This window comes from Halichondria panicea, chromosome 16 (genome assembly GCF_963675165.1).
Source record: "Halichondria panicea chromosome 16, odHalPani1.1, whole genome shotgun sequence".
In the NCBI taxonomy this organism is placed as follows: Eukaryota; Metazoa; Porifera; class Demospongiae; order Suberitida; family Halichondriidae; genus Halichondria; species Halichondria panicea.
The window spans coordinates 2,745,998-2,771,438 of record NC_087392.1 but is presented as its reverse complement, the minus strand read 5'-3'; the positions used below and the strand labels follow the sequence as shown (position 1 = coordinate 2,771,438).

The 25,441-nt window shown below is 41.2% G+C and overlaps 4 protein-coding genes across 6 annotated transcripts in view; 2 read left to right on the top strand and 2 right to left on the bottom strand.

Annotated features, from left to right (window-relative positions):
* The window catches only part of LOC135350327 (chromatin modification-related protein MEAF6-like), a 62,724-nt gene extending 57,827 nt beyond the window's left edge, over positions 1–4,897 (top strand). The window contains exons 2-5 of the mRNA XM_064549080.1: positions 2,964–3,075; positions 3,172–3,287; positions 3,346–3,433; positions 4,558–4,897. Coding sequence (XP_064405150.1) covers positions 3,004–3,075; positions 3,172–3,287; positions 3,346–3,433; positions 4,558–4,788 — 507 coding nt within the window. The 5' untranslated portion in view covers positions 2,964–3,003 and the 3' untranslated portion in view covers positions 4,789–4,897. The remainder of the gene's footprint in view (positions 1–2,963; positions 3,076–3,171; positions 3,288–3,345; positions 3,434–4,557) is intronic.
* Positions 28–2,938, bottom strand: LOC135350328 (protein NDUFAF4 homolog). The gene is made up of 3 exons (XM_064549081.1): positions 2,760–2,938; positions 1,877–1,971; positions 28–395 (listed from the first exon to the last, which is right to left on the bottom strand). The coding sequence occupies exons 1-3, from the start codon at positions 2,836–2,838 to the stop codon at positions 93–95; spliced, it is 477 nt and encodes a 158-aa protein (XP_064405151.1). The 5' UTR covers positions 2,839–2,938; the 3' UTR covers positions 28–92.
* On the bottom strand, positions 4,790–8,731 carry LOC135350309 (cleavage stimulation factor subunit 2-like). Of its 2 annotated transcripts, none has more exons than XM_064549059.1 (7): positions 8,577–8,731; positions 8,375–8,453; positions 7,547–7,751; positions 7,092–7,289; positions 6,727–7,023; positions 5,112–5,222; positions 4,790–5,027 (listed from the first exon to the last, which is right to left on the bottom strand). In XM_064549059.1, the coding sequence occupies exons 1-7, from the start codon at positions 8,650–8,652 to the stop codon at positions 4,911–4,913; spliced, it is 1,083 nt and encodes a 360-aa protein (XP_064405129.1). In that variant the 5' UTR covers positions 8,653–8,731; the 3' UTR covers positions 4,790–4,910. The 2 variants fall into 2 exon arrangements, with proteins under 2 accessions (XP_064405129.1, XP_064405130.1); XM_064549060.1 differs by having other exon boundaries at positions 7,092–7,286.
* A 77-nt stretch (positions 8,732–8,808) lies between these two features.
* On the top strand, positions 8,809–24,536 carry LOC135350284 (sacsin-like). 2 transcript variants are annotated; one of them, XM_064549027.1, is made up of 4 exons: positions 8,809–8,881; positions 10,212–10,381; positions 11,203–11,461; positions 11,576–24,536. In XM_064549027.1, the coding sequence occupies exons 2-4, from the start codon at positions 10,268–10,270 to the stop codon at positions 24,418–24,420; spliced, it is 13,218 nt and encodes a 4,405-aa protein (XP_064405097.1). In that variant the 5' UTR covers positions 8,809–8,881; positions 10,212–10,267; the 3' UTR covers positions 24,421–24,536. The 2 variants fall into 2 exon arrangements, with proteins under 2 accessions (XP_064405097.1, XP_064405098.1); XM_064549028.1 differs by having other exon boundaries at positions 8,847–8,983.
* Positions 24,537–25,441: the final 905 nt, after the last annotated feature.

Here is a 25,441-nt window from a genome sequence, read left to right as displayed (position 1 = left end):
ACTGGACCTAAAGTCACCCTGTTAATGTACACTAAATCTATGACATAATCAAATGTTAACAAAAAGACACAGCAGTAACATATAATTGCAAATTAACTGATGAGTGAATGAAATTCCATAGGAGGAGCATTGTCTTCAGTTTTACTAACCACCTTGTAGCTACTGAAATATTTGACCAAAGTATCGAGGTCAGCCTTGTCCATTTTGTACTCAGAGGCTAGCTTTTCAATTGGCCATTGGTCAGAGTCTTTGCATTTATGTAGAGCCTCTAAAACTTGTTGATAAGTCACATAGCCGTCAGGAACTCCACTTGTCAGGTAGCTATCCTTATCCACAAATCTTCTGTCTTGAGGAAGCTTGTGCTTCTGTCTGTCAGATTCATACGGATTCTTTTGCTGAGTGAGTAGGTGTGAATTAAAGCAACAAACATAATTAAAGTTTTCATAACACATATATACAGTGTGAGTAATGAAAAGAACATGTGGTTTGGTGTCCAAACCACAAGGTACTTACTACTAGGATGGGCACATTATGAATGTGTATTTGACATTTATGTTTCCCCATGCACACACACTGGTGTGTAGGAGAGCAGTGGATTAAGTGGGCACATTGAGTGAGGAATGCAAAGAATGTGGCACCAATGATTTCATAGCGCCTGGATTGTAAGATATGTGCCCTGACAACTAGTCTACAAATTTAATGTATATTCACAGATAATTTATAATTATAGTGTAGAGCCAACAGACTAACGGATGAACAAGGTACATTTTTGCTTAATGACATGCACACAAAAGTTACGTGTGTGCACACACACGCACACACACACACACACACACGCACACACACACACACACACACGCACGCACGCGCACGCACACGCACACACACACACACACACACACACACACACACACACGTATGAATGCACTTAATAAACAGATAAAAAAGCAGAGGGGGAAAGGGAACACATTAAATGACATGGATAATTTACCAGAAGATTGCATATTATGTAGATTTTAGAGAGCCACATTGCCACCAAGCAGTACACCCTTAATTATATTCATGAGCTGTAACTGAGTTAGCTCTCTGGTGTCCAATTTCCACCTACAAACACACTCTACCAAATAAGCTCACAGACAAGCCACTAAGTCTTAATTTCAAGCACCAGACAATACCTACACATGCATTCATGCAGACTAAGTCTACATGTTCATATGTGCATGTACAGTTAATTGTTTCTTTCCCACAAACAAATTCCACAATTTTGTGTGTGCAAGGAAACTCTAGCTATCTATTTATTTGCCAGATGTGTATTGTTTACAATAACCAAATTGCAAGAATCAGCACTACCACTAAAATGTCAATATTTTTGTAGAAAGATTGCTACCAAACTCATAACAAGCTTCACTACAAGTGAGCCTGCCCATCCTACACCAAGTATGAAAATATTATGGGGTACGTACTTGAGTGGTGTGTCAATCACTCATGACAACTATTCAGTAACTCAACTCTTATTTATCAAGGACAACTTATAAGTAGCTTAAAAGATTTAATACTGGATAAGGTTACATTATTTGGAACACATACTATAATATATCTTTTCCCAGGAAAGACAGAGGACCGATACTGTAGTTCGATCAAAGGATCTCTCCACACTCCATTAAGATTGAGTAGTAATGGAAAATGTTTTACGTGTACCACCCAAATTTGCAACAGGTTCAATTACTTGCAGGACACACATATCTGCATCGGATTGTTCTGATATAAAGGCACTGAACAACATATACTGTAATGTGTAACTGTGATGTCACACAACAGCTTCTTCATTCAGTGCTAGTTTCATCGGAAGAGACGCATACCTATCAGTGAGGCTTACCGTGATTATGTCCGTGGTGGATTCCACGTAGACATCCTTGAGTCTGTGGAGAAGTTTTGAACTTCGTTCGTGGACACTCGCATCAGTTGAAGCAACTGCATGGGTGACAATCTTAGCACGATATTCCTTTATGAATACTATACAGGTATTGGTGTCACATCTTCAAATGTATAAAGCTTGAAACAACATATTTTTAACAGGTATATCTAACAAGCTGATACATACGATACACCTGTGTGATAATTTTGATAGGCCTCTTCTTGAAGAGGAATAAGTAAATATCTAATGCTATCCATTCATAGCCAAATTTAGAATTAAGATAACAAGACAATGTGGAGGCAGCGCAGCATTTCATAGTTGTGTAACTCCCAATATTGTATGACTGAAAAACAAGTGCCAGCCAATTATGTTTATAAAGTTTGCAGGCTGACACTATAATTATATACCGTAATAAAGGTGCCATTCTAATTACAGCTGAACTGAATGATCAAATTCTTCTTGCTGTATAAGCTATTTTCCTTGCACTTTAAATGTGCTTGTTACTCTAAATGCAGTGCCAGTTAAGGTCAAATAAAAAAATGTGGATGTGCCTTTACCGTAGTCGATGTAATCACAGCGCAACATATTTTGCCCATAATTATAGTACCATATAAATTTACTTTTTATACATAGCCTCGCAAAAACAAATTTTTCTGGTGTAATCAACTACGGTATTATACCCTTTTACGGCACAATGGTGATGGTAAATATGCAGTTGCATAACTAAACGTAATATAATATTATCACTAATACTATGTTGTTTTGACAGATGCTACTTAAAGAGTGGTAAGGATCATTAATACAAAACGCAAAACCAGCAGAAGCAATGCAGTAAAGTTCATACCTATTTTGGGAGATGATCTGTTACTAGCTGCTGGGATACTTGCTGAGCGAGTAAACAACCTCCCTATTTTAGATCCCATTGATTGCGGTACACGTCCTGAATCGAATGAGATCTCAGGCTTACAGCTAGATTCTATCCCACGTGCACAGAGTTGTTTACGTTTCCAGTGATGACAGAGTTAAAATGTTTAGCCTCTAGCGCACAATAGTATAGTACAGTGTAGCAAGAAGAGTGGGAAAAGAGAATGGCATCTGTTGGACAACATGACACAAGATCTGAGTTGGCAGAGCTGCTCAAAAGAAGGAATGAGTTATCTGTAAGCCATTGTAGTTAAGCCAATTTAGAGACACAGGTCTGGTCTGTTGATGGGTTTCATTTAGAATCTGTTCCCACACCTTAATTGCACACTCAGGAAAGTCTGGCCAATTTAGAGCGACAAATCTATGCTTTTGAGGGAAGTTATCTTGAAGATACAATTGCGTATGGTAATGTTATAAGAGGTTGGGATGGATACCAATCTCAAAACAAGTAAGTGAACAACTTTATTTGTCCGTCCAGTATTTATGTGCCATGTACTATACTATAGATCTCAAGGCACAAAAGGTGAACGAAAACGAAAGAAGTTTTCTGAATCAGAACGTTTATTTTCACGATCTTCAGTAACTTCTCAAATGGTGAGTTGTATGTAATTTGGGTGTATGTATAAAATCAAGAGTGCACTCCTGATAAATTAATAGGTAGCAAGGATATATTAAAAGTCTTATAGTCCCTTCCGTGTTACTACATGGTCACGTAGCCTCGAGGGATTAAGTGGTAAGGGTTGTTGGGATGTTTTGATGGAAAGTAAAAGTGGGTTGAATTTGATTGGGTGGTGCGAGTATAGTAATAAACGCCTCTCTTGAACTGTAGCCTCCTTTACCAGCATATGAAACTTTTAGTAGCCACGTCCTTAACCTCCTTCACAGGCCTTGGATTAAAGAGAAGGCCTGCTATTGACTGCTTGCGCATGCGCATGCGCAATATTTTTCCCATTAATACTGACATTTTATATCCTGCAAAGAATACAAATTCATAATTAAAGTCATATACACAGAGCTATATAGCTAGCTAGTAGGCAGTAGTTACTTACAGTAGTATAGTTTCAAAGTTTAGACAGACTGTTAGTATTAGATGGGTGTGGCCTGTCCATATAGGCTTCATTCAGACGATTGTCATCCACATGCACTGCTGCAGGCTGTGAGTCAGCAGGCTAAGGGAATGCTATCAGATGGGCTCAATCCACCATTCGTTGTGACGTCATTGCATATACATTAGCGCATGCGCAAGCAGTCGATACCAGGCCCACTCTCAGAGGAAGTGCGGGCTGGGATCGAGGCTATACGACCTCTGATCACGCAAATACAGTAATTGTAGCATGATGTTACATACAGGAAGCTCACCCTCAGGCTTGTATATCCTTTGAGTACATGTATGCTTCGTACTGGAATGCCAAGCCATATAATTATATACATGCTGATTTCAGTTGTCTTATCTGGGTTATTTTCAATCGCTAAACCTGCTCATTGTACGTAATAGGAAGGTGGCTGTTCCTGAGAGGTTACTTTACCTTGACTTCTACGTGCATGTAGTTTTAATCCAGGCCGTTATGTATAGCAGATGGTTCCACCAAGTTGTGTGTATAATTATATTTTATTTTTCATGAAATGCATGTGCTTTGCCCATGTTCTTGAGTTGTCAATGGCAACAGAAGCAAATAAAAACATAATTGTGTTTTTTCATACTGTGTTTTGTTGTCCAGGCAAATGCCGCTCATTCTACTGCTGTTCACGTCCACCAACCTTTGGGAGTGGGAGACTCACTCAACGAAGACCTCAATGACTCCAATGATGAGCTGAGTGACTCCCAGTCCCAGTGCTCCACCATGAGCGACAAAACCACACCCCATAAAGAAAAGGATGGTAAAAAAGAGGAAAGGATGAGAGATAGAGGTCCACCAACTAAGAAACGAAAGTACAAGCACCACAAGTAGCTTTGTATATAGCACAGACCGTCAATTATAATTGCTCACACCGTCATTAAATTAAATTTGTACACCGTAACAAAAATTAATATGTCAACGATATAATTATACTAAGATATGCAAGATTTAACTTAAGGTCCATTTCTAGCTATTTGCTCTCTCAGTTTCAAGATACTGGATCTCTGGTCTGGTGGGAGCATCTGGATCTGATCGTCCGATAGACTCAGCACTTGCATGATCAGGGCAGCCTGCAAAGACGATAGGAAGAGGGCATGATCCTTTGTGTGTGTAGTACACCCCATTATCCCCAAACATGTCGCATAGCTGCTCACCTTTTGTTGATCCTGCCCATCTTCTTGGTTGGGTGGAGGGGGGCGACTCAGTGGGGCCCTGGGGGGAGGGGGACCACCATAGTTTCCACCACGCTGCTCTGGCGGGTGGCCCTGCATAAATATCAATCATCACTAGTTGAACACCAATATTCTGACTTAGTATAATTTTAGCTAGCTCACCATTAGGTATCTATAGCATGACTCATTGGAAGAGTGTAGTAAATGTGTATTGTACAAGCCTAGCAAGAAGAGTGTTGCAATCATTGCTGGGGCAAGGCCCCAAGGCGTTAAGAACAACAATGCAAATTGTCATGCACTGTGACTAAGGTCACAGCAAAGTCAGCGAAAACACAAAACTAATAGGGTAAAGATTTCATGTGGTCTAGTGCAAAATGCGTAATAGAACAGCCTTGAAATAGAGCAGTTAGTAGCTACAACTACAAGCTTCTTAACTTTGGCCCACTGATGTTCGATAAAGAAGCTTTGTTGACGATGCGACTACAGTAGACTCTCGCTATTCCGGCTCCCTGAAGTACGGCCACCTCGATATACCGGCCATTTGGCTTGGCACGGAATGCTAGCTATATGTTTACTGCACAAAACTCGACCTGAAGTACTGCCACTCGCTATTCCGTTTACCGGCCAGTGCTGGCTGTCCCAAACAAGGTTTTCAATGTACTTTTATACGTGTATTACGGCCGGATATGACGTTTTGGGTGTGGTTTAGCAAATAAAATTGAATTACACTTAAATAGAGAACATTATCCTACATTATCCTCGAGACAAGAACCGCAAAAGTAGTCATTAGATTCGAGGTAAGGTCGTTTTTAAGCCGCGGCTATTTCCTGAGATGCAGCCACCTCGCTATTCCGGCCAAGCTGCATGGTCCCAAGGGTGACCGGATTAACGAGAGTCTACTGTAGAGTAGACTCTCGCTATTCTGGCTCTCTGCGACCAACTCGGTATACCGGCCATTTGGTTTGGCACGGATTGCTAGCTAGATGTTTACTGCACAAAACTCGACCTGAAATGCGGCCACTCACTATTCCGTATACTGGCCAGTACTGGCTGCCCCAAACTAGGTATATTACGGCTGTATATGATGTTTTGGGTGTGGTTTGGAAGATAAAATTGAATTACACTTAAATAGAGAGCAGAATGATTCTTTACTATCCTCGAGATAGAACCATAAAATTAGTCATTAGATTTGAGGTAAGGTTGGTTTTTTAGCCGCGGCTATTTTCTGAAATACAGCTACCTTGCTATTCCGGCCAAGCTGAACCGTCCCAGGGGTGACCGGATTAACGAGAGTAAATGTATTAATTATAGCTAGAAATTTTCGAAGCATTTAGAATAGTCTCCAGTAACCAGGGAGACAGACAAGGGTGCACCGTTACATAACAAGATTGACTTCTTAGCCTCATTCAAACCGATTTTGCGCAAACAAATTTAGTAAAAAAATTTTACATTGAACTAAATGTAAAAAAACTCAACAAACATTAATTTTGTTTTCACGTGATGCTGTCTGCCCTCCCTAAACAGCGAGTGACCAGGCATCACTGTAACAGACAGGTGGCCCTTTCAGGCAAATCTTTTACATAAAACATGCACTCACTCTCATAGGAGGGCGAAAGTGGTCTTGAGGCGGCATGGGCATGCGTGGTCCACCAAAGGGTCCCCTGTCATCTCTCGGAGGGGGTGGGCCGTGATAGGGACGGGTGGGTGGTGGTGGGTGTGGGTCTTGTGAAGGTGGGTGTTGTTGTGGAATAAGCGAACGATGCTGTTGAGGAGGCGGATGGTGTTGTTGCTGTGGAGGGGGTGGACCTTGTGAGGGCTGTGTGATTGGTGGGCCCCGTGGAGTGCGATGCAAGAGGTTCTGAGCAGTCTCCAAATCTACCACTTTCATCACAACCTGAGACAAAAACAACTCAGTTATTGCAATCTTTTATCAATGTAAATCCACTACGAATCAAGGTTTACCTGAGCTTGCAGTAGAGCATAGGCCAACTGTGGGTTGTGTAAGAGCAGTTGCCTTGCCTCCTGTGGGTTCTGAGCTATGAACCACTTCATCTGTTTCATGAGCTCAAACATCTGCTCTGGGGGGAGTGAGGCCACTGCCTTGGTTATTACCTCAGGAGCATTCTCTGGGGCAACAGATGGACCATGGGTGGGAGGCTGCTGGACAGGGTGTTAAAACATTATGTTGTATACTGCTTAACCCCCTTCACAATACTTTACAGCATATTTAAAAATACTAGGCAAAGTTTATGGGGAATTGCCTCCATAAGGAGACTGTCTCTGAGTGAAGGAAAACTTCTCACTCTATACAAATACATTAGTGCTGTTCCAACAGTGTCAGTGGACATGTGTCTATATCTGAGATGGAGGGCATACGAACTCTACAATAATAATTATTGCTCCAACTACCACCTTACCTCGGGCTGCCCCCCTCCAACGGGGGGAGATGGACCTTTTGACCCCTCCCCTCCTGGAGCATTGGTTGCAGAGTCTATCCTGAGGGGGCGCCCGTTGACCTCCCGACCTGCCAGGTTACGCACAGCACTACTGGCCGTCTGTGGATCCTTGTACTCACAGAAACCGAACCCTCGGGGCTTGCCAGTGGCTGGGTCATAGATGAGCCTAAACACACAGGGCCCAAGCATAATTATTTTGCAGCATAGAAATATAACATATGAACTCTAGCTACTCCATATAACGGGGAAATTAGTTACATAATCCACCAGTTATACGGTATGCTACCGGTGTAGCACCCCCCAAATCAGTAGAGATATGGGGACCACTAGCCCTAGGGATGACTATCACTATAGGCTTTAGTCACCCCCTGACTTGTAGTGATTCGTGCGGGCATGTCGAACCTCCTCTGGATTGACTCTAATAGCTACATGCAGCTCTAAGCTGTGCAGTGCAGCATGGTCCAGCAAGAGTACTATTTTCCTAGGGGTTATCAAATCCCTAGGCACACGAGGATCCCCAAATCTCTAGTGGTTTAGGGGTAGAAAATCTAGGGGTGCCCATTTCACTGCTACACCGTACACCGATGTCATAAAATTTTGGGAGCCCCCCAGGCATAGAATTAAAATTCTAGGGCCCACTCTTATCTTAAACATTCACAGAATAGACTCGATCCCTGGGTGGCCTAAACTGTTAAGATTCTAGGGGGGCAGAGTTCTATGACACCGGTTAAGGTCACGTAGATTCCAGCTACTAGTGGAAATTTACTGGTCGGTGCAATGAAAACTCACTTGAGATTCATAACAGGTCCTATTTCACTGAGAACTGTTCTCAGCTGTTCCTCTGTGGTCTCAAACGCTATATTGGCAACTGCAAAGACACACAGTTTAAGCAAATGGGTCCACAAACTGTCAATATTTACATATTTAATGGAGCATAGAATTTCTCTACATTTCTATGCTCTCAGTCTGCACACACTATTACTAGTCTCACCAAATATCGATCTCATAGCTTTCTCCTTGGGGTGCTCATCTCTGCGACCTCCCTCTCTACCTCGCATACCAGCCATCTTGACAAGTAAGTGTATGTGTACGCTTTCACCAGAAAGTTTCAGACTAGACTATCCACGTGTTGTCGGAGGGCCAGGGGTTGGCAGGGCTGGGGGTGGGGGGGTCGCCTTATATTAATAATGTTAAGGGGTTGCTGCAATAATATTATAGATTATAAATTCTATGATAACAGCCAGTCCACAGTTCACTGCAGAGATTGGCCACCAGTGGATGAAGCCCTTGGTTGAGGTAAATAAAAACTGATAATGATGAAGCCATAATTAAGATAGATCTGATCAAGCTACAGCTATAAAGAAAGCCATGATCATTTCGCATGGCCCTAGCCCTGTGGTAGGTCTTATATAATTATCATAAATAATTATGGCTATGTACGTAGAGGACCTATGTAGCTTAGAGTCTACAACAACGTATTTTGGACCCCTCTGTTTTAGGGAAGCAAACTTAGTTTGCTCACTAACAACCATGGTCAGGCTTTGCATGAAAGTAAAAACACTTTTTTGTGTGTTTTGTGATGAAATGTTTTCTCTAATTACTTCTTCTGTACTTAAACAAACTATTGTGGTATCTTTGTCAACACGATTGAAGGGTAATTTCAGTATTGTAATTGGTACCTGGCTCACAATACTCTCTTCTGCTCTTACTAGATCTATTTGATATGGGTTTTTTAAGTGTAGTGGATTGTCGATTGTCGTATTTCTTTGGTGATTCCTGAGCAGTGCCGATGTATAACATACGTATCGTTTTGTCTAAGAGAAATGCTCAATATGGCTACTCCACTATTGCTTTCCTTATACAGATCTCTACAGATCCGATATTCATGGTAAAATCATAACTCTCAGAATACCATGCATTGCCTAATAAATTATGTTGAATGTTATTTTTAGATCATTGTATTTATATAATAAACTTGATGCTCATAGCAGCATTCACCCCGTGCTTTGAGCTTCATTGCACAGTGGCAAAACGGATACAATAACTTTTTCCGCATTATAATGGGGAATGATCGTGAATATAAAGCACTGATTAGGGATTAGGTTTTTGTAGCCTTCAAAGATTGCCTACACGGGCTCAACTACTGTCTCATTAGCAGTCATCTAGTTCGCTCAAATAGCTCATTTTTGTGTCCCCACCCACACACACACCACACACCAATCACTACCCCTGTTGCGCACTATGTTTAATATGCATGTGCACTGTGTGCATGCATGTATATAATTATATTTATATTTAATGTGCTATGAGGTTTTGCGTGATAGGTTGTACATAATAGTTGGACACTGTTTAGGAAGTTTCTACGTGATTTAGAAGCCTTCAGGGCTTAGTACAACCATCACTGAGTTTAAGATACTACAACTAATCCTTTGGGCTTCTAAATCACGTAGATACTTCTTGAACAGTGTCTAAGCATTTTAGATCATACATGTAGCAACCGTGAGTACCTAGCCAATCAGATTTGACTGCATGTTCCTATCTAGTCCTTGCTATATATGATTTTCTAAATGAAGTACATGATTTTCTAAGTTGGATCAAACACTACCTTTAGCTATTCGAATTTCAGGATTTATGGCTGACATCATCTAATGAGTCGACAGAGCTGATCCTTTGAGATATACAATGAGTCAGTTTGCTGCAGCAAGCAGGGGTCGGAGGTTCGGACAAAGGCAGCCACCAGTTTATATCACGATAAAGCAAATACTGGAGCGGTACCCAGATGGCCAGATCTTCAAGGTGAATTGTGTCATCCCATGCATGCATTGTGTTTTTATAGTTACTTATAATGATAGTCATGTGGTGTACTACTATAGTTAACACACCTGAGTTATAAGCTTCTCAAACTTCCGGGAGGCTAATGAGTATGAGTGTAAATGGTGCATTTGTGGTTTGTAGTACTACCAGGAGCTCACGTAGTACTTTTGGCTTGTGTTGGTTGCTGCATGCCAACACTAGAGTTAGAAGTGTAGCTCTACACCTATATTTTCGCTCTCTTGCATGCAGCCACCTATAACACCTAGCCTAGTGTAGAAATACGTTCGTAGAAAGTTGCTGTTCTACATAGTAGTAGAACAGCAACTTTCTACGAACGTATTTTTTCTGTCCCTAATTTTGGAGACACTGCAAATAGCACGGGGCTATAGAACTATAGAGCTGCAACAAACTGAAAGTACCTAGCAACAATAGCTGGAAACTCTACTTTCTATATAATTGCTACAGACCGGGATCGACAATGTTGAGAAGAGCTAATGCATTACTGGCTGCAGAGCCAAGACAGTCTGCAGATCTCCATGCTGATACTATTAGATTGAAAACACAAATCCAAGCTTTCTCTTGGAATTTCTTTCCTGAAGGATAGCCCAAGAAGGAGCTCGTTCCTGTTAAAAACATATTTTGCACCCCAATTTTGTGTTATACAATACCACCTTAATTGTGGTTTGGAACTGTTATAGCATTGTGGTTGGCAGTTGCTGTGCTACATGTACCTATATGACTTTTGTTTTCCCTTTGTTGTTACAAGAGTATAATTATATATAGTGAGTTGTTTGCATGTGTAGGAAATGATCCAGAATGCTGACGATGCTGGAGCAACGACTGTTTGGTTCTACGTAGATGAGAGACAACATGGCACCTCCAACCTCCCTCACCCTGACCTGGCCAAGTTCCAAGGGCCTGCTCTAGTGGTTGCCAATGATGCATGTTTTACTGATAGCGACTGGGAAGGGATACAGAAACCGCAAGAAAGTATCAAAGCCGAGGATCCCTTTAAAGTTGGGAGGTTTGGGATTGGCTTCAACTCTGTCTATCACATTACAGGTACATCTGAGCATAATACTAATTCTTTCAGCAGTACAATCAGTGGGGAAAAAATAGTTATGTAGTGTCTCTAATGGTTCTGCACAATAACCATTAGTGTTATACCATTTTCAGATCTCCCAATCCTTGTGAGCGGTCGGGATGTTGGTTTTCTGGACCCTATAGGAAAGCTATGGCCTGGTGACCCAGGTCGGCAGTTTCAGCTTCGTGAATTGCAAGATGGTAGTATTGCTACAGCACTACATGGTCTTGCAAATTTCCGTAGCGGCTCTTCAGAATATTCCTATTCAATCTTTCGACTTCCACTGCGAAAGGAAGCTTCTGTTCTATCTAGAAACATTTACACTGTTGATAAGGTTAAGAAGCTTTTGGATGCATTGCGAAAAGAAGCAAAGTATTTGCTCCTGTTTTTGAAATCAGTGACCAAGATTGAAGTAGTTTACATTGACTCAGTGTTTAAAGAATATAAACCTTCCTTCTCCGTCTCAATTGATTCCAGATGTTTGCTAGAAGTTAATCAACGAAGATCCGCTCTCCTTGCTCAACTACACAAGACAAATTCTTGCCGTGTTACCAACAGCACGCCATTTACTGTTGATTTCAAAGTGACCGTAAACAATTCCTTGGGTCGATCAGACACAAGTCATTGGGTTGTATCTACTCATGTGGGCTCAAGAAATCAAGAGGTGTTAGATATAGCGGATGAACTCAAAATATTTCCTTGGGTAGGAGTTGCCTTTGAATTGTCACAGCATCTAGATGATAATGGGCGAGTGTTTTGTTTTCTTCCCCTACCTGATGGAGTCTTTACTAATTTGCCAGTTCATGTCAACGGCACCTTCAGCTTGAATGATAATAGGCGAGCCCTAAAATGGACAAGTTCCGAACGCACTAATGACACAATGTCCCACTGGAATGATCTCCTCATTAAAAACTTGCTTCCTGAATGCTATTTTCAACTTCTTCTAAAGATCAAAGATTATGGTAAAGAGCAGTTCTACCTTGCTTGGCCAAATCCTGTTAAGCTTCACAATTCACACTGGTCAGGTCTTCTGCCAGATCTATACCCTAAAATCTTAGGGATAGACTGTTTGTGGTGCGCTGCATTCAACTGCTGGATCATTCCCCGAAATGCAATTTTCATTCCCCAAAAGGAAATTATTGAAACCGTTGTGACTAGAGTTCTCACTGGGTGTGTTCTTTACGTAGTTGAGGCTCCAGAGATTGTGTGGACAGCTTTAGCACACTATGGAAGTCACATAAAAGTTCAGACAATTACAGCAAAGATCACTCGAAGAGAGATAAGCCGAAATGAAGCATCTTACAAGCGAGAGTCCACTGCTGAGAAACTTAAGCTGCTTGAATTTTGCTTGGCAGACGAAAACTTTTCTGATCTTCAAACCATTGCTCTAGTTCCTCTTGCCAATGGTCAGTTCAGTAAATTTGCTCAACCAGGTTCAAATGCTCGATACGTCTGTTCTAAAGGATATCCTAGGAGCCTTCTTCCCAATCTGGATTCGTTTCTGATTGATGCCTCGGGAACGCTACAGAGCAAGTTGTTAAAAGTAGCTAAAAGTGGAAAGACCCAGTTGAAAATACTCAATACCGATCGAGTAGCCCAATTATTACCTCATTGTTTTCCTCAACAATGGAAGGAGCAATCAATTGTGACACTTCCTTGTTCAACTTTTCCTACCGATTGGTTTAAAATTTTCTGGAATTGGGTTCAAAGTCATGACCTCTCACTCTTTATCGGTCTGCCAGTTCTTCCTTTAGCCACCACAAGTGTTAGAGATGGTTTCCGTGTGATAAAGTTAGCACAAACTGCTCAGTCAAGTGTTGTTATTGTGTCAGATGATTGCCCTAGAGAGATACTGACTGCATTATCCAAACTGAAAGTAAACTGTGGAATGCTCAAGTACGTACCATTTATATGGCACAACGAACTGTATCAGTATGTACACAAGAGTAGCAGTCCCGCTGGAATTCTTACGGCCATTGGTAATGCTAATCCTGCCACAAAAAACGTTTCCCGTGTCAGTTTTAGTACGCCAGAGGCCACGAATCTCCAACGATTTTTGAGTATGAAGGTGCCAGTCCATTTAGGATCATCTCAGAAATCAGTGCTAGCACACCTATCTATGTTTAAACTACTCAACAGTCCTACGATGATCTCTGTTATCGCAGCACAAACCCTATCCTGGAACTCCCAAGCAATCCTTGAGCCCCGTGGATTTCAGTTGACAATAACTAACATTCCCGATAAACTCAACATTTTCTCGAGAGCAGAAAATCAAGTGGAACTATTCAATCATTTGAAAATGCACGTGGGAATGCCTAGTACAATGAGTGACCTCATTCAACACAGCATTTTCCCTATGATTACTGATAATTGTGTTGAAAGCTCAAAGATTGATGTGCTGATGAAGGAGATCGTCCAGCTACTTCCTGTTCTCAAAATTCAAAGTGGAGCAGGAATACCAGTATCCTTGAGTAAACTGCCGTTCCTCCCATCCAGTTTGGGCAAGCGGAAAGCACCAATTGATCTATTTGATCCAACCAGTAAGGAGCTAAAAGATCTCTTTAAAGGTCAAGATGCATTTCCTCTATCACCATTTGACGAATGGGAACTTGTTGCCAATCTTCGAGGATGTGGTCTTCAAACGTCCGTTAATGCTCAAAGACTGCTTGATATACTCACAACTGTCAACGGAAGGAATACAGATATTCCTGTGAAAGCGACCGAACAAGAGTTCTCAAGGATGGAAGCAGTGCTTAATTACATGTCTTCACATCTAAGTCTGCTCAAAGAAATTGTTTACTTCAGAAATCAGCAATTGCAGTTAGATAGAGATTTCAGGTATATTCTCAGCCAAATTAACTGTTTACCAGTGCTGCAAACAAGTCCTGGGAACTATCCTGAAAGTTTTAAATGGAAAGGTGCTACTTGTGCATCCCACCTTGTTGCTGCTTCTGCTAATGTTGTATGCTGTACAAGTAGAACCCTCACGAAATGTGCATATTTAGTTGGCTCACAAGCGTACTTTGTGCAGATACCTCAACAGTTAGACTCTCTGCTATCTACTAAGTTGCAGCCAAGTATGGTACTGAATCACTTCAAGAGTGTGATGAGTTTCAGTAAGCAGTGCAGCACTGTGAATCTAGAAAAGTTCATTAAACCAGTTGCATACAATGTGTATGAATTTCTCAGTAATAACTTAGAAGCCAGCAAATCACGTACATTCTTGTACAACAAGGAATGGATATGGGTTCAGAGTAAGAAGAAATTTGTGAGACCTCAAGTAGTAGCATTGGAAGAGCACGCAGAATTTTCCGATTCAGACAAGCTAGAACCATATCTATACCTCCTTCCGGAAGATTTACAGCGATTTTCTAAACTTTTTCTCAAATTTGGAGCGATGCAGAGATTTTCTACACCTCAGATACTCCATGTCCTTGTTGACATTCGAAACAATAGTTTCCAGGAAGTATCTCCCAAAAAACAATGGTTTGTGGTCAAAAGCATTCTTGGATGGCTCACCGATGAAGGAAAAGTGTCAGTGCCTTCAAATGTAAGTAATGAATCGATTATTTATGTGCCTATCAGTTCTAGCTCTAGTTCTGCATCTCCTCAACTTGAGAATGTTAAAGATGTCGTCTTCTCGGACTTGACGTATCTAAGGTCTTTCTACAAAGCCGAAGACTACAAATTCATTCACAGTAATGTGTCCTATTTAGCAAGTGCTCTGGGAGTAAGACCCCTTAGTAAGCAGCTGAACATCTCTGAGGCATTTGGTGATGTAGGTCCACATGAGTCACTAGTTACTCGGCTTAAGAACATTTTGAAGGATTATCATGACGGCCTAACTATTATCAAAGAACTACTTCAAAATGCTGACGATGCAGAGGCTACTGAAGTCAATATCTGCTATGACACACGCTTGCATACAGATAATCCTGATGTGCTTCTGTTTCCAGGAATTGCTAAATGCCACGGGCCTTCTCTTGTGGTCCATAACAATAGCTTATTCTCTGACGATGACTTTAAGAACATTGAGAAATTAGCTGGTGCCACAAAAAGTGATCAACACTTGAAAATTGGCAAATTTGGCCTCGGATTTTGCTCAGTATATCACATTACTGACGTTCCATCTTTCGTCAGTGGAGATCGTTTGTACATATTTGATCCTGCGCTTAAGTTTTTGAGGGAAGAAAATCAAGATAGGTCTAGACCTGGCAAGTGTCTGCGTATTACAGAAGAGATAGTTGCACAATCTCATCAACTTGATCCTTACATTGGCTTGTTTGGCTTTAAGAAGAACCAACGTTACAAAGGGACAATGTTTCGATTCCCATTCAGAACAGACGGCAGTAAGTTGAGCAGCAGGGTATACGATTCTACCCTAATTGATAAGTTGGAAACAGAGATAAGGGAAGCTGGCTCAAAACTTCTGCTTTTTCTACAACATGTTAATCGTTTAACTTTCAGTCGTATAAATCCAACAGAAAGTGATCCAACTCTCATTTTTGAAATTCGGAGAGAGAACAATCGGGCAGTTATTTCTGCAGAGAGCTCTTTGGTGTCGAGCACTTTTGCAAACCTTCTTTCTATTGATGTGATAGAACATCGTTCAAAAATACCAAAGCAAACTGAGAAGTGGCTGGTAGGCACTCACAGAAGTACTGACCCTGAATACAGAGTCTCCTCAGCCGCCTGTTGCATCATTCAAAATGGCACTGTAAAGTTTCCCTCTCCAGTACAAGGAGAAATGTTTTGTTTCTTACCTCTTGCACAGAAAACAGGACTGCCAATACATATCAGTAGCAATTTTGCTGTTAGAAACGATCGAACTGGAATTCACTCCTCTGACAGGAATTCTCGGAAGAACAGTGAAGCCGATTGGAATGTTACACTGATGCAATCTGTTGTCCCAGAAGCAATTCATACACTCCTCGTCGCTGTACGGTTTATGTGTGAAGATAAATATCTGTCAGTCAGTAGCTATGTGTTTAGTTCCTTGTGGCCATTGAAAAACAAATTGAAGATTGTGAATCCATGGGAGGAGTTAGTGCAACCAACTTATGAGCTTATTATGGACAGCAAACTGTTCTACTCTTCCAATCGACAGAAATGGATGTCTTTTGATGAGATAATAGTTCTTTCAAAAACGATTCTCTGTCTAGCCCACGAACATTCCCACTCCCTGCCAGAATGTGTAGTGAAGGTGATGGAGAGCTTAAAGTATTCTCTGGTTTCTTTACCAGCGATTTATAGGCAAAGTTTGCCTACCCAGAGCACTGATTATCTTATGGAGGAAAAGAAGTTCTTAGAAATATTCTTCAAAAACTTTAAAAATTTAGTTGTATCTCAGGACACTAGAAATAAAGTTCTGCACCTGCTTTTGCTAAAGTATGCAGAGACAATTGCTAATCCAAGAATTACTGGTCTCCATTACTTGAATTCCTACCTCGTAAACAACAAATGTATCCCTTGCAAGCCAAAAGGAAAAACTGTGAAACATTGCCGTGAGATTGTCGATCCCAACGCATTGTTTTCAATTCTTTATGATGAAGAAGATGAAGTGTTTCCAATTAGCATTTATGACAATGAAATTGCTCGTGTAGCCCTGAGAAAGTTACATATGATTAGTGATCTGTTGCCACTAAAGATGTTGATCGAGAGAGCAAAGCATATCCAGAAGCTTTACAAAAGCAACAAAGCATTAGCTTTGCTAAAAGTGGAAGTTATTCTGAAGTGTGTAGACCAACAAGTCAAGTCAACAAACGATTTTCCAGATGGTTTAAGCGAACTAGCTCAAATAGACTTTCTCCCTGTCATGAGTCCTCCTAAAAGGTATCCTGAGTTTTTATTCTGGCAAGGCAGGGGACGACCCCTACAGAGTTGTAGTGATGTCATTTATGGAGAAGATAATTACAAACTTGTTGGATCTCAAACTGCCATCGTTTGTGAAAAGGCTCCAAAACATGGTGGTTGTAGCTCTATTCCATATAATGCTCTTCGTGCACTCAAAATTAGAGCAACTCCTACTTTAAGTTGCGTGGTAAAACACCTGCAATATGTTGCTGGTCGCAAAGTCACAAAATATCTCACAGAAAACCCCGACAAAGAACAAGCAGTAAAGAAGTGGATTGAAGAAATGTGTTCAGACATTTGCAAGTTCTTTGAAACTGAGCTGGGCAAGAACACATCGGAGATTAGCGAGCTGAAGAAACTTCGTGGCACTCCATGCCTCTGGACCGGAGAAGAGTTTGTGTCCCCGCAAAGTGTGGCTATTCAGTGGGGTAGGAGTGGTCCTTTTTTGTACAAGCTCCCAGATTCTTTAAAATCAAAGGAAAACCTTATTAAAGCTCTCGGCATACAAGACATTTTTCCGAAAGATCAGCTATTGAAAGCACTGGAAAGCTTATATACCTTTCATAGTGATGAACCTATTGGATCTCGAGAATTAAGACTAGTCGAAGCAATCGTATCTCAACTAGATGATGAAGAAGTTGAATTTGATACAAGTGAGCAAGCGGTTTACCTCCCAGATGAAAAGAAGATCATGAGATCAACTAGTTTATTGGTTTACAATGATGCTCCCTGGTGCAAAATGGGCAGTGACTGCGTTTATCATGAAATATATTACAAAATACCTAGACCTGTGGCACTAAAACTTGGAGTAAAACCCATACGTTCAAAGGCTTTGGAAAGCTACGAGTCATCAGAGCAAGATTTTGATGGGGTAGAGTTTGGACAACACGAAGAGTTGACTCAAAGAATCAAGACCATTCTAAGCGAGTACCCGTTTGATATAACTGTCATTAAAGAACTGCTACAAAATGCTGATGATGCAAAGGCCAAGCAACTGTATTTCATTCTGGACAAACGAAATCATGGTACAAACAAAATCCCTTCTGTTAACTGGAAGGATCTTCAAGGGCCGGCATTGCTGGTGTGGAATGATATGGGGTTCTCACCAGACGACCTGAAAGGCATTCAGAAACTGGGTCTGGGCAGCAAGCGATCCAAATCAGAATCCATTGGTCAATTTGGTATTGGGTTCAATTGTGTGTACCATCTCACCGACTGTCCTAGCTTCCTCACCAATGGCAACACAATGTGTATATTAGATCCTCATGTGCGATACATCCCAGGTGCTACAGTGCTTAAGCCTGGGCGAATGTACGATAAAGTTACTGATGGATTTTGGGAAAATTGGAGCGATATAAAAAGCTCTTATCTTCGTGAGAACGTGTCTGGCTGTCCCATGGAGGTCAAGCAGAGTGGTTCACTGTTTAGATTCCCTCTTCGACACAATATTGAACTTGTAAAGAAGTCTAAACTTATTGATATAGATACCGTAACTGACACAGCCACTCTTGTTCTCTCTGCAAGCAAACTGGAGGAGCATCTTCTTGATTGGGCTCAAAAGATGAAAGATGGGCTCATATTTCTGAACAATGTAGTTGAGATGAAATTTTTTATCATCGCAAATGATAGTAACATGCTTCTAAAATTCCATTATAAGGCCTGCCTAGAGGACAGAGCTATTGATCAGCGTCTTGCTATCCAACACAGTGCTAGCAAATTCACATCAGACGGAGACACGACACCCACGTCAGTGTTCTATGATCTCACCCTGTCTGAAGAAGCTCCCATTAAGACATCTGAAAAATGGGTTGTCAAACGAGGAATCGGTGACTCTATGAAGTCTAAACAAACGTGGCAATTTCTTCAGCAAATCAGACCCAATCATGGCCTTGCTACTCCAGTTGGCAGTACAGGTTTCAAGGGCAATGTGTTCTGCTTTCTGCCGCTCCCTATGCACTCAAGTCTGCCAGTTCATGTCAACGGTAACTTCATTCTTGATGCTGCCAGAAGTAGTATATGGCAGCATAGAGACTTAAAAGCACCTGATGACAAAGCCAGATGGAACATAAATCTGATTGAAGCCATAGCTTCCTCATATTCTGAATTTGTAGTCTCTTGTCAACAATGTTATGTGCTAGCTTCTTACTCTGCAAGAAGGAAGATTCAAAACAGTTGTCAGTCCTACTACAGTATTTTTCCTTATTGGCACAAATCACCACCTACTAATGGTCCTAGAGAAACTGACCAAAAATCTGAATCTGCATCAGCTGATGAATTGTCCGAAAGAGATACAACTCCACCTAGAGAAGCCCAAACAGGCAGTACCACCAGTTTAGTCGGTGTAGTACCTGAGGGTGTGATGAGAGTACTTGCTGAAGAAATGTACAAAAAACTTTATGAAAGGAATGCAAAAGTGCATATAGTCATTAGAGCATCTGGTATGGGGAACGACAAAGTATTTCTCACAGAGTTTCATCCACTTGTGAATAAGGAGGATCCCTCAAATCAAGTCCATTTTTGGGAATCAAGTAGGAGAGTTGGGAACGTTGCACCTATCTTGAAAAGAATTGGTCTTCATCTCTCTGTGGCACCTATCTGGCTTAGAAAGCATTTCAGAGACGTTAAAATTGAACTACCTGAAGCCACACCAGCCACTGTATATGCCTACTACAAGCAATTCCATGATCAAGTTGCTAATAGTGGGGAGTTCCCTTGCTATATCAAAAACACTTCTTTTCAAACAGTTGAAGACTTTAAGGTGTTCTCTAAGTACCTTCTTAGAAAGAAAGATGCCCAAACGAGCGCTGTGGAGTTTCCAGATGAGCCTTGGAGCCTTCCCTTGTTGCTCACCGCTGACAATCAATTATGTTGCTTTGACAAAGAATCAAAAGTGATTCACACTACTAAAGATTACTCCAGTATATTTTCAGACAGCCCTAATCACTTTCTGCATCCTTCACTCGTAGAGATTAGGTACAAAAATTCATACTTTCTACGGTCTTCTGATAAAAATACGAATATTGTTCATGAAATTCTCAAGCGTGCCATGCCAAATGTACTCCATAATGTGCATACAGTGAAGGACGTAGCAAGGTATTTCCCAAAAGACAAGTTTGTTCTTCTATGGAAATGCTTTGAAAACGAGATAGTTTTCTCAAACTGCCTGACGAAAACAGTGAAAGAATGGGCCATACTCCTCTCTACTGATGGTCAGGGCTTTTCTTGCAGCAAGCTGGACCAGCTGCTTCCTGTGATTCCTCCACATAAACCTGAGCCAAGTGATACAGATCCAGTGTGTGACTCTCTTGGTTACAGTATGTATGAACTGCTTTCGAAACATGGTATGCCTGTCCTTGACACTACCACTTGCAGTGTATCAATGTGCAAAAAGTTTTGTCCACAATTCTCACAGCCAGGTTCCATCCTAAGTAATATGTTCCACCTGCATCAGAAAATGAGTGGCTCGGGTACACTCTATACACGTGCTGTCCTTGATACTAACATTCAAAAGATCATTATGTATCTTGCCAAAATTCACTTGTCCCAAGACATGGATAGCCTATCAAAAATCAAAAATCTCCCTATTTTCTGTGACATCAACCACCAGTATCAAGCACTCCGGCAGAATGTTTATCTTTGGCCTGGAATTGTCTCAACTGTTGGAAGTGACAAATGGCTACATGAACACGAGGCTATATTTCTGCCAGCTGACGGAGATTGGAGTCAACTAGGAACGGGGAAAGAGCTGCTTCAAATTAGAGACATATCACCACTCTCAGTCTACACAGAGTTCATTTTCCCAAAGTTTAGTAATTTCAGTCACGATGAAAGAATAAGTCATCTAAAACACATTCGAGACACTGAAGAACTTTTTAAAACTGCCTTTGCAGTAAGTAAGAGTAAATCCCTTCAAGGAAAGAATGAAGCTGCTTTGTTTGTGGCAGCTCTTCAACAGCTTCCATGTCTGCCCGTGAATGGAGTACTAAAACCACTGTGTGAGTTTTGTGACCCCGACGAAAAAGTTTTCAAACTTTTTCCAGATAATGTTTACTTCCCACCAAAAGAATTGCAAAATGCGGAATGGCTTCCCTTCTTTCGCAATATTGGTTTGAGGACTAAACCAACCAAGGAAGAATTTACCTTAAATTGTCAGAGGATTACAAATGGTAAGCATTCAGAGCTACTAGCAGCATCCAAAATCCTGGTTGAGCACCTTTGTTATGAGGAGGATTGGCAAGAAGATGAAATGTTCTTAAGGGAGATATCAAACATCCCCTTTGTCTGTGCTCAAAAACTGCCGAGGTTAGCGTGGATAAAATCACCTATTCCTGCTAAAAATATAGTTATGCAAGGCAAAAAATCTTTCAGCCTTACCACACTACGTGACTCTGTTATTCAAAGCAAAACGGTAACGATTGTCTGGACGGTGAGAAGTATTGTTGAATTACCTCGGCTCCATTTCACCTATGAGAGAAAAAAAGTAAATAGGTTTTTCGACAATATTGGAATTGCTTTGGAACCTACTCCTAAAGATGTCATTCAGAACCTTTGCAACATCTCTCAAACAGAGTTTTCTAACGTTAGTCTTCTCCACAAGTATCCAAACAAGCTGATAGCTCCAAAACGAAGCTTTTCTCTGGTTGATGTTGTTTATGATCATTTCCTCTTCTTGAACATCAATGGAACTGAGGTACAACTAGATAGGGTTAGAGACATTACCTGCATTCCTGTTTGTCAAGAGGGAAAGGTTACAGACATTGTGAGACCAGTGCTCGTCAAACCTGTGGGTGTAGTAGCTACTCATCCAGAAAATTTGAAGAACTTTCTACCCATTCTGAATCCACTTCCGAATAAGTTCTTTAATGTTCTCCCTCGATTATCACTAATAGGTGTACACACTGTAATAGAACTTGAGCAGGTACAATATGGCTTGGATACCATCAAGCAGTACAGCCAAGAGCCTTACGATCCTAACGACATTAAGGTTCTCAAAGAGCTATTAAAGAAACTGTACCAACTCTTACCGAACACAGCCATCCCAACAGAAGTTTCTAGGATAAAGTATCCATTGTACCTACCAGATAAGTCAGCGCAAACAGGCGTACTAGTTGACAGCAAAACGCTGCTCTTTGATGACATGGGATTCAAAAATGGTCATTTTGACATGAGCCAAGTAGAATACTCATTCATGGCTCTATTGGTGGGAAGGAGAGAAGAGCGTGGGGAATATGGATTTACTGCAAAAGATATTTTCGAGAAGATCCCAACACATGTACAACCCCATCCGCTGTCGTTGTCTTGCACTCTAGAGCTCAACGAGACATGCACACCAAACAAGGAGGCAGACCAATGTCCACTTGCTTTGAAATTGAAGAAAGCCTGCAGTGTTCCTCATTTTGCTGGTGTGGTATCTAAGATCTTGATACACAAGGGCAATAATGCAGATCTTTGTCGGTGCTTTTCAGCTCATTTGAGCAAGTTTCTTGAGAATCTTCAAGTCTTCACAGTAAAGAATCTTAAAGTCAATGTTTTCTTAAAATTAGTGGACCCACCTGCTAAGATAGGAACAGCCTCTGTTGATTTCTTTTTCCAACCGCCACATGATGATCAAGGCTACTTTCTCTACCTTGAGGAAAAATTAGATCCTTTTAGTGTTACGGACCTTGTCGACGATTTGTCAAAAGAAGTTACCAAATCTGTGCTAAACATGCAAATGAGCACAAGTTTAACAGATTTAAATCAGACTGATGCTTTCAAAGCCGTTAAACTTATGATACGTGTTGATAATATAGATGAGCTCCAGGATTACCTATTGAGGTTTGGCATCAGTATTTCAGACCTTCAACTGGAAGAGTCCTTAGATAGAACTTACAAACCTAAAGTAGGCGATCCAGTTCTGAAGGCATGGCATCACAGACTTCAGTCAGATATCAACAACTTCTTCAGACCCCAAGAAATGGCTGCATTGGAAATTGACGAGGAGGAGTACATTTATGTCGTCGTGGAGTATAAGATTCCTTCTGACATTGTTGCTGATGGTTGTGATGAAGATGAGTTTTTTGAGCCTGACAAATACCTGATAAGGGTAAAAATTGAGGATGAAGATGATGGTTCGGAAACAAAAATTGTATCTGTAATCGAGCTATACAAAATCTTCAGTGTGAAAGAGTTTGGAAACCCTAACAGCGATTCCACAGAGCTGGTAATATGGGACCAAGAGAATGAGAATGTTAAGATATGGGACGCCGTAAAAGGAGACAAGCTCAAAGATATCATGGCAGAAATTTGTGATGAACTTCGTCAAATCTCTAAGATAAAAGATGAGAATACAAAACGAAAAGCCATCAAGGCAATGTACCTCAAATGGCACCCTGACAAGAATTCTAACCCTCTGGCTACTAAAGCATTCCAATTCCTGCAACAACAAATCCAACGACTGAATGATGGCAGGCCTCTTGAAGACCCCAGGGAGGATTGGGAGCCAGATGCTCACTACTCTCATAACAGTTATAGTCGATATAACTTTGATCTGTGGGATGAGATTGTTAGATCACGAAGAACCGCCTGGCGACAAGAGCAGAGAAGTTACCAACGTTTTGGATGGGGGTCCTCTGCTAGCGATTGGGTGGGGAGGGTGCGTGTTCATCGTGAGCCAGATAAAGCGAAGGCATGGTTTGAACAAGCAGAGTATGACTTTGAAGCGATGAATCTCTTGTTGGAGAAGGTCACTTGTCTGCAGAACCCTCGAGAGCAACTCTCTGCACATGTGTGCTTCCTTGCCTGTCAGGTAGCTGAGAAGTCGGTCAAAGCTGGCATGTATCAAGTGTGTGGGCTTCAACCTGAAGGCCTGATTCACCACAAATTTGTTGGGTATGCTGGTGCCCTTGAGCAAGAGAGAAGCACTGTTGCAGCTGGCTTACAAAGTCTCACACGAATATTGGAGGACTACTATGTCAAGACAAGGTATCCTAATGCGTTTTGTCCTCATGCTGCTCCAGCAAACAAGTTCAGCCCAAGTAATGCAAGGGAAGCTGCAATGGTTGCAAATCAAATATTAGAAATTGTTCGGAACATTGTTAATTAATCAGAGTTTTACACTGTATCAAACATGTTATTTAGCCTAGCAGCAGTTGCCAGTTATCAGTATAGTTTTGTGTTTTTCAGTGTTCTTGGTTTTATACCCATTCAATTAAATTTAAATACCCTTCCCCACAACACACACACACACACACACATCATGGCCGTGGATATTAGGCTAAATAGTTCCAGATTTAGCAAAAAATATACTTTATGAGATCTATCAATTACCATTCCCTTGTGAGCAGTCATTGAGCAAGCAACTTCTATGCATGTTCTATGTGCCCACTTGACAACTTTAATTAAGACATGTACACACAAAGAGGATAAACGACATCACAGTCCTCTGATTACTCTAATCAACCTCAACAGATAGCAGCTCCTACGACATACGACAGCGAGAGCTTCGTTGAGGCCACAAAGAAGAAAAAGGCGATCATCTTTGACAGAAGGAGAAGTGAAAGGAATTAATCAGTAGAAAAGCAATAAGCGCATAAACCAGGTCAGTAAATTTAGGCCATTCCATTTAATTACATGTTACGGATGCAAGCGGGTTTATTTTTGTTACCCCTATAATTCAAATCCTTAGAGCATTCCCCCATGGCAGTGCATTGACATAACGAACACGATAAAAGTGTAATTTTTTATTGTAATTACCTTAACATTATGTAGAATGATCGTGAAAACGATAGTGTTTTTTATCACCTTCAAAGATCGCCTATATACAAGTATCGCCCTATTATTTTTCAACCACTGTGTCTCTAATTAGCATGCAGTAAGTTACCATGAAAGTGTCAAACAGTTATATCCACACACACACACCAATCACTCTACCCCCTGCTGTGCACGCACGGGGTAATTATTGCAGCTACAGATAGCGATGTAGATCTAGTTATGCCTCGGTGCGCATGCACAAGCGAGGTATACGGTAGTGTGTTTGTGTGTCTGTGTAGACCGCTACAGCTGCTGCTCAAGGATGAATCAAGTGCAAGTAAGAGTTTCTATAGGCTTCTAGTCATGTTTACTTG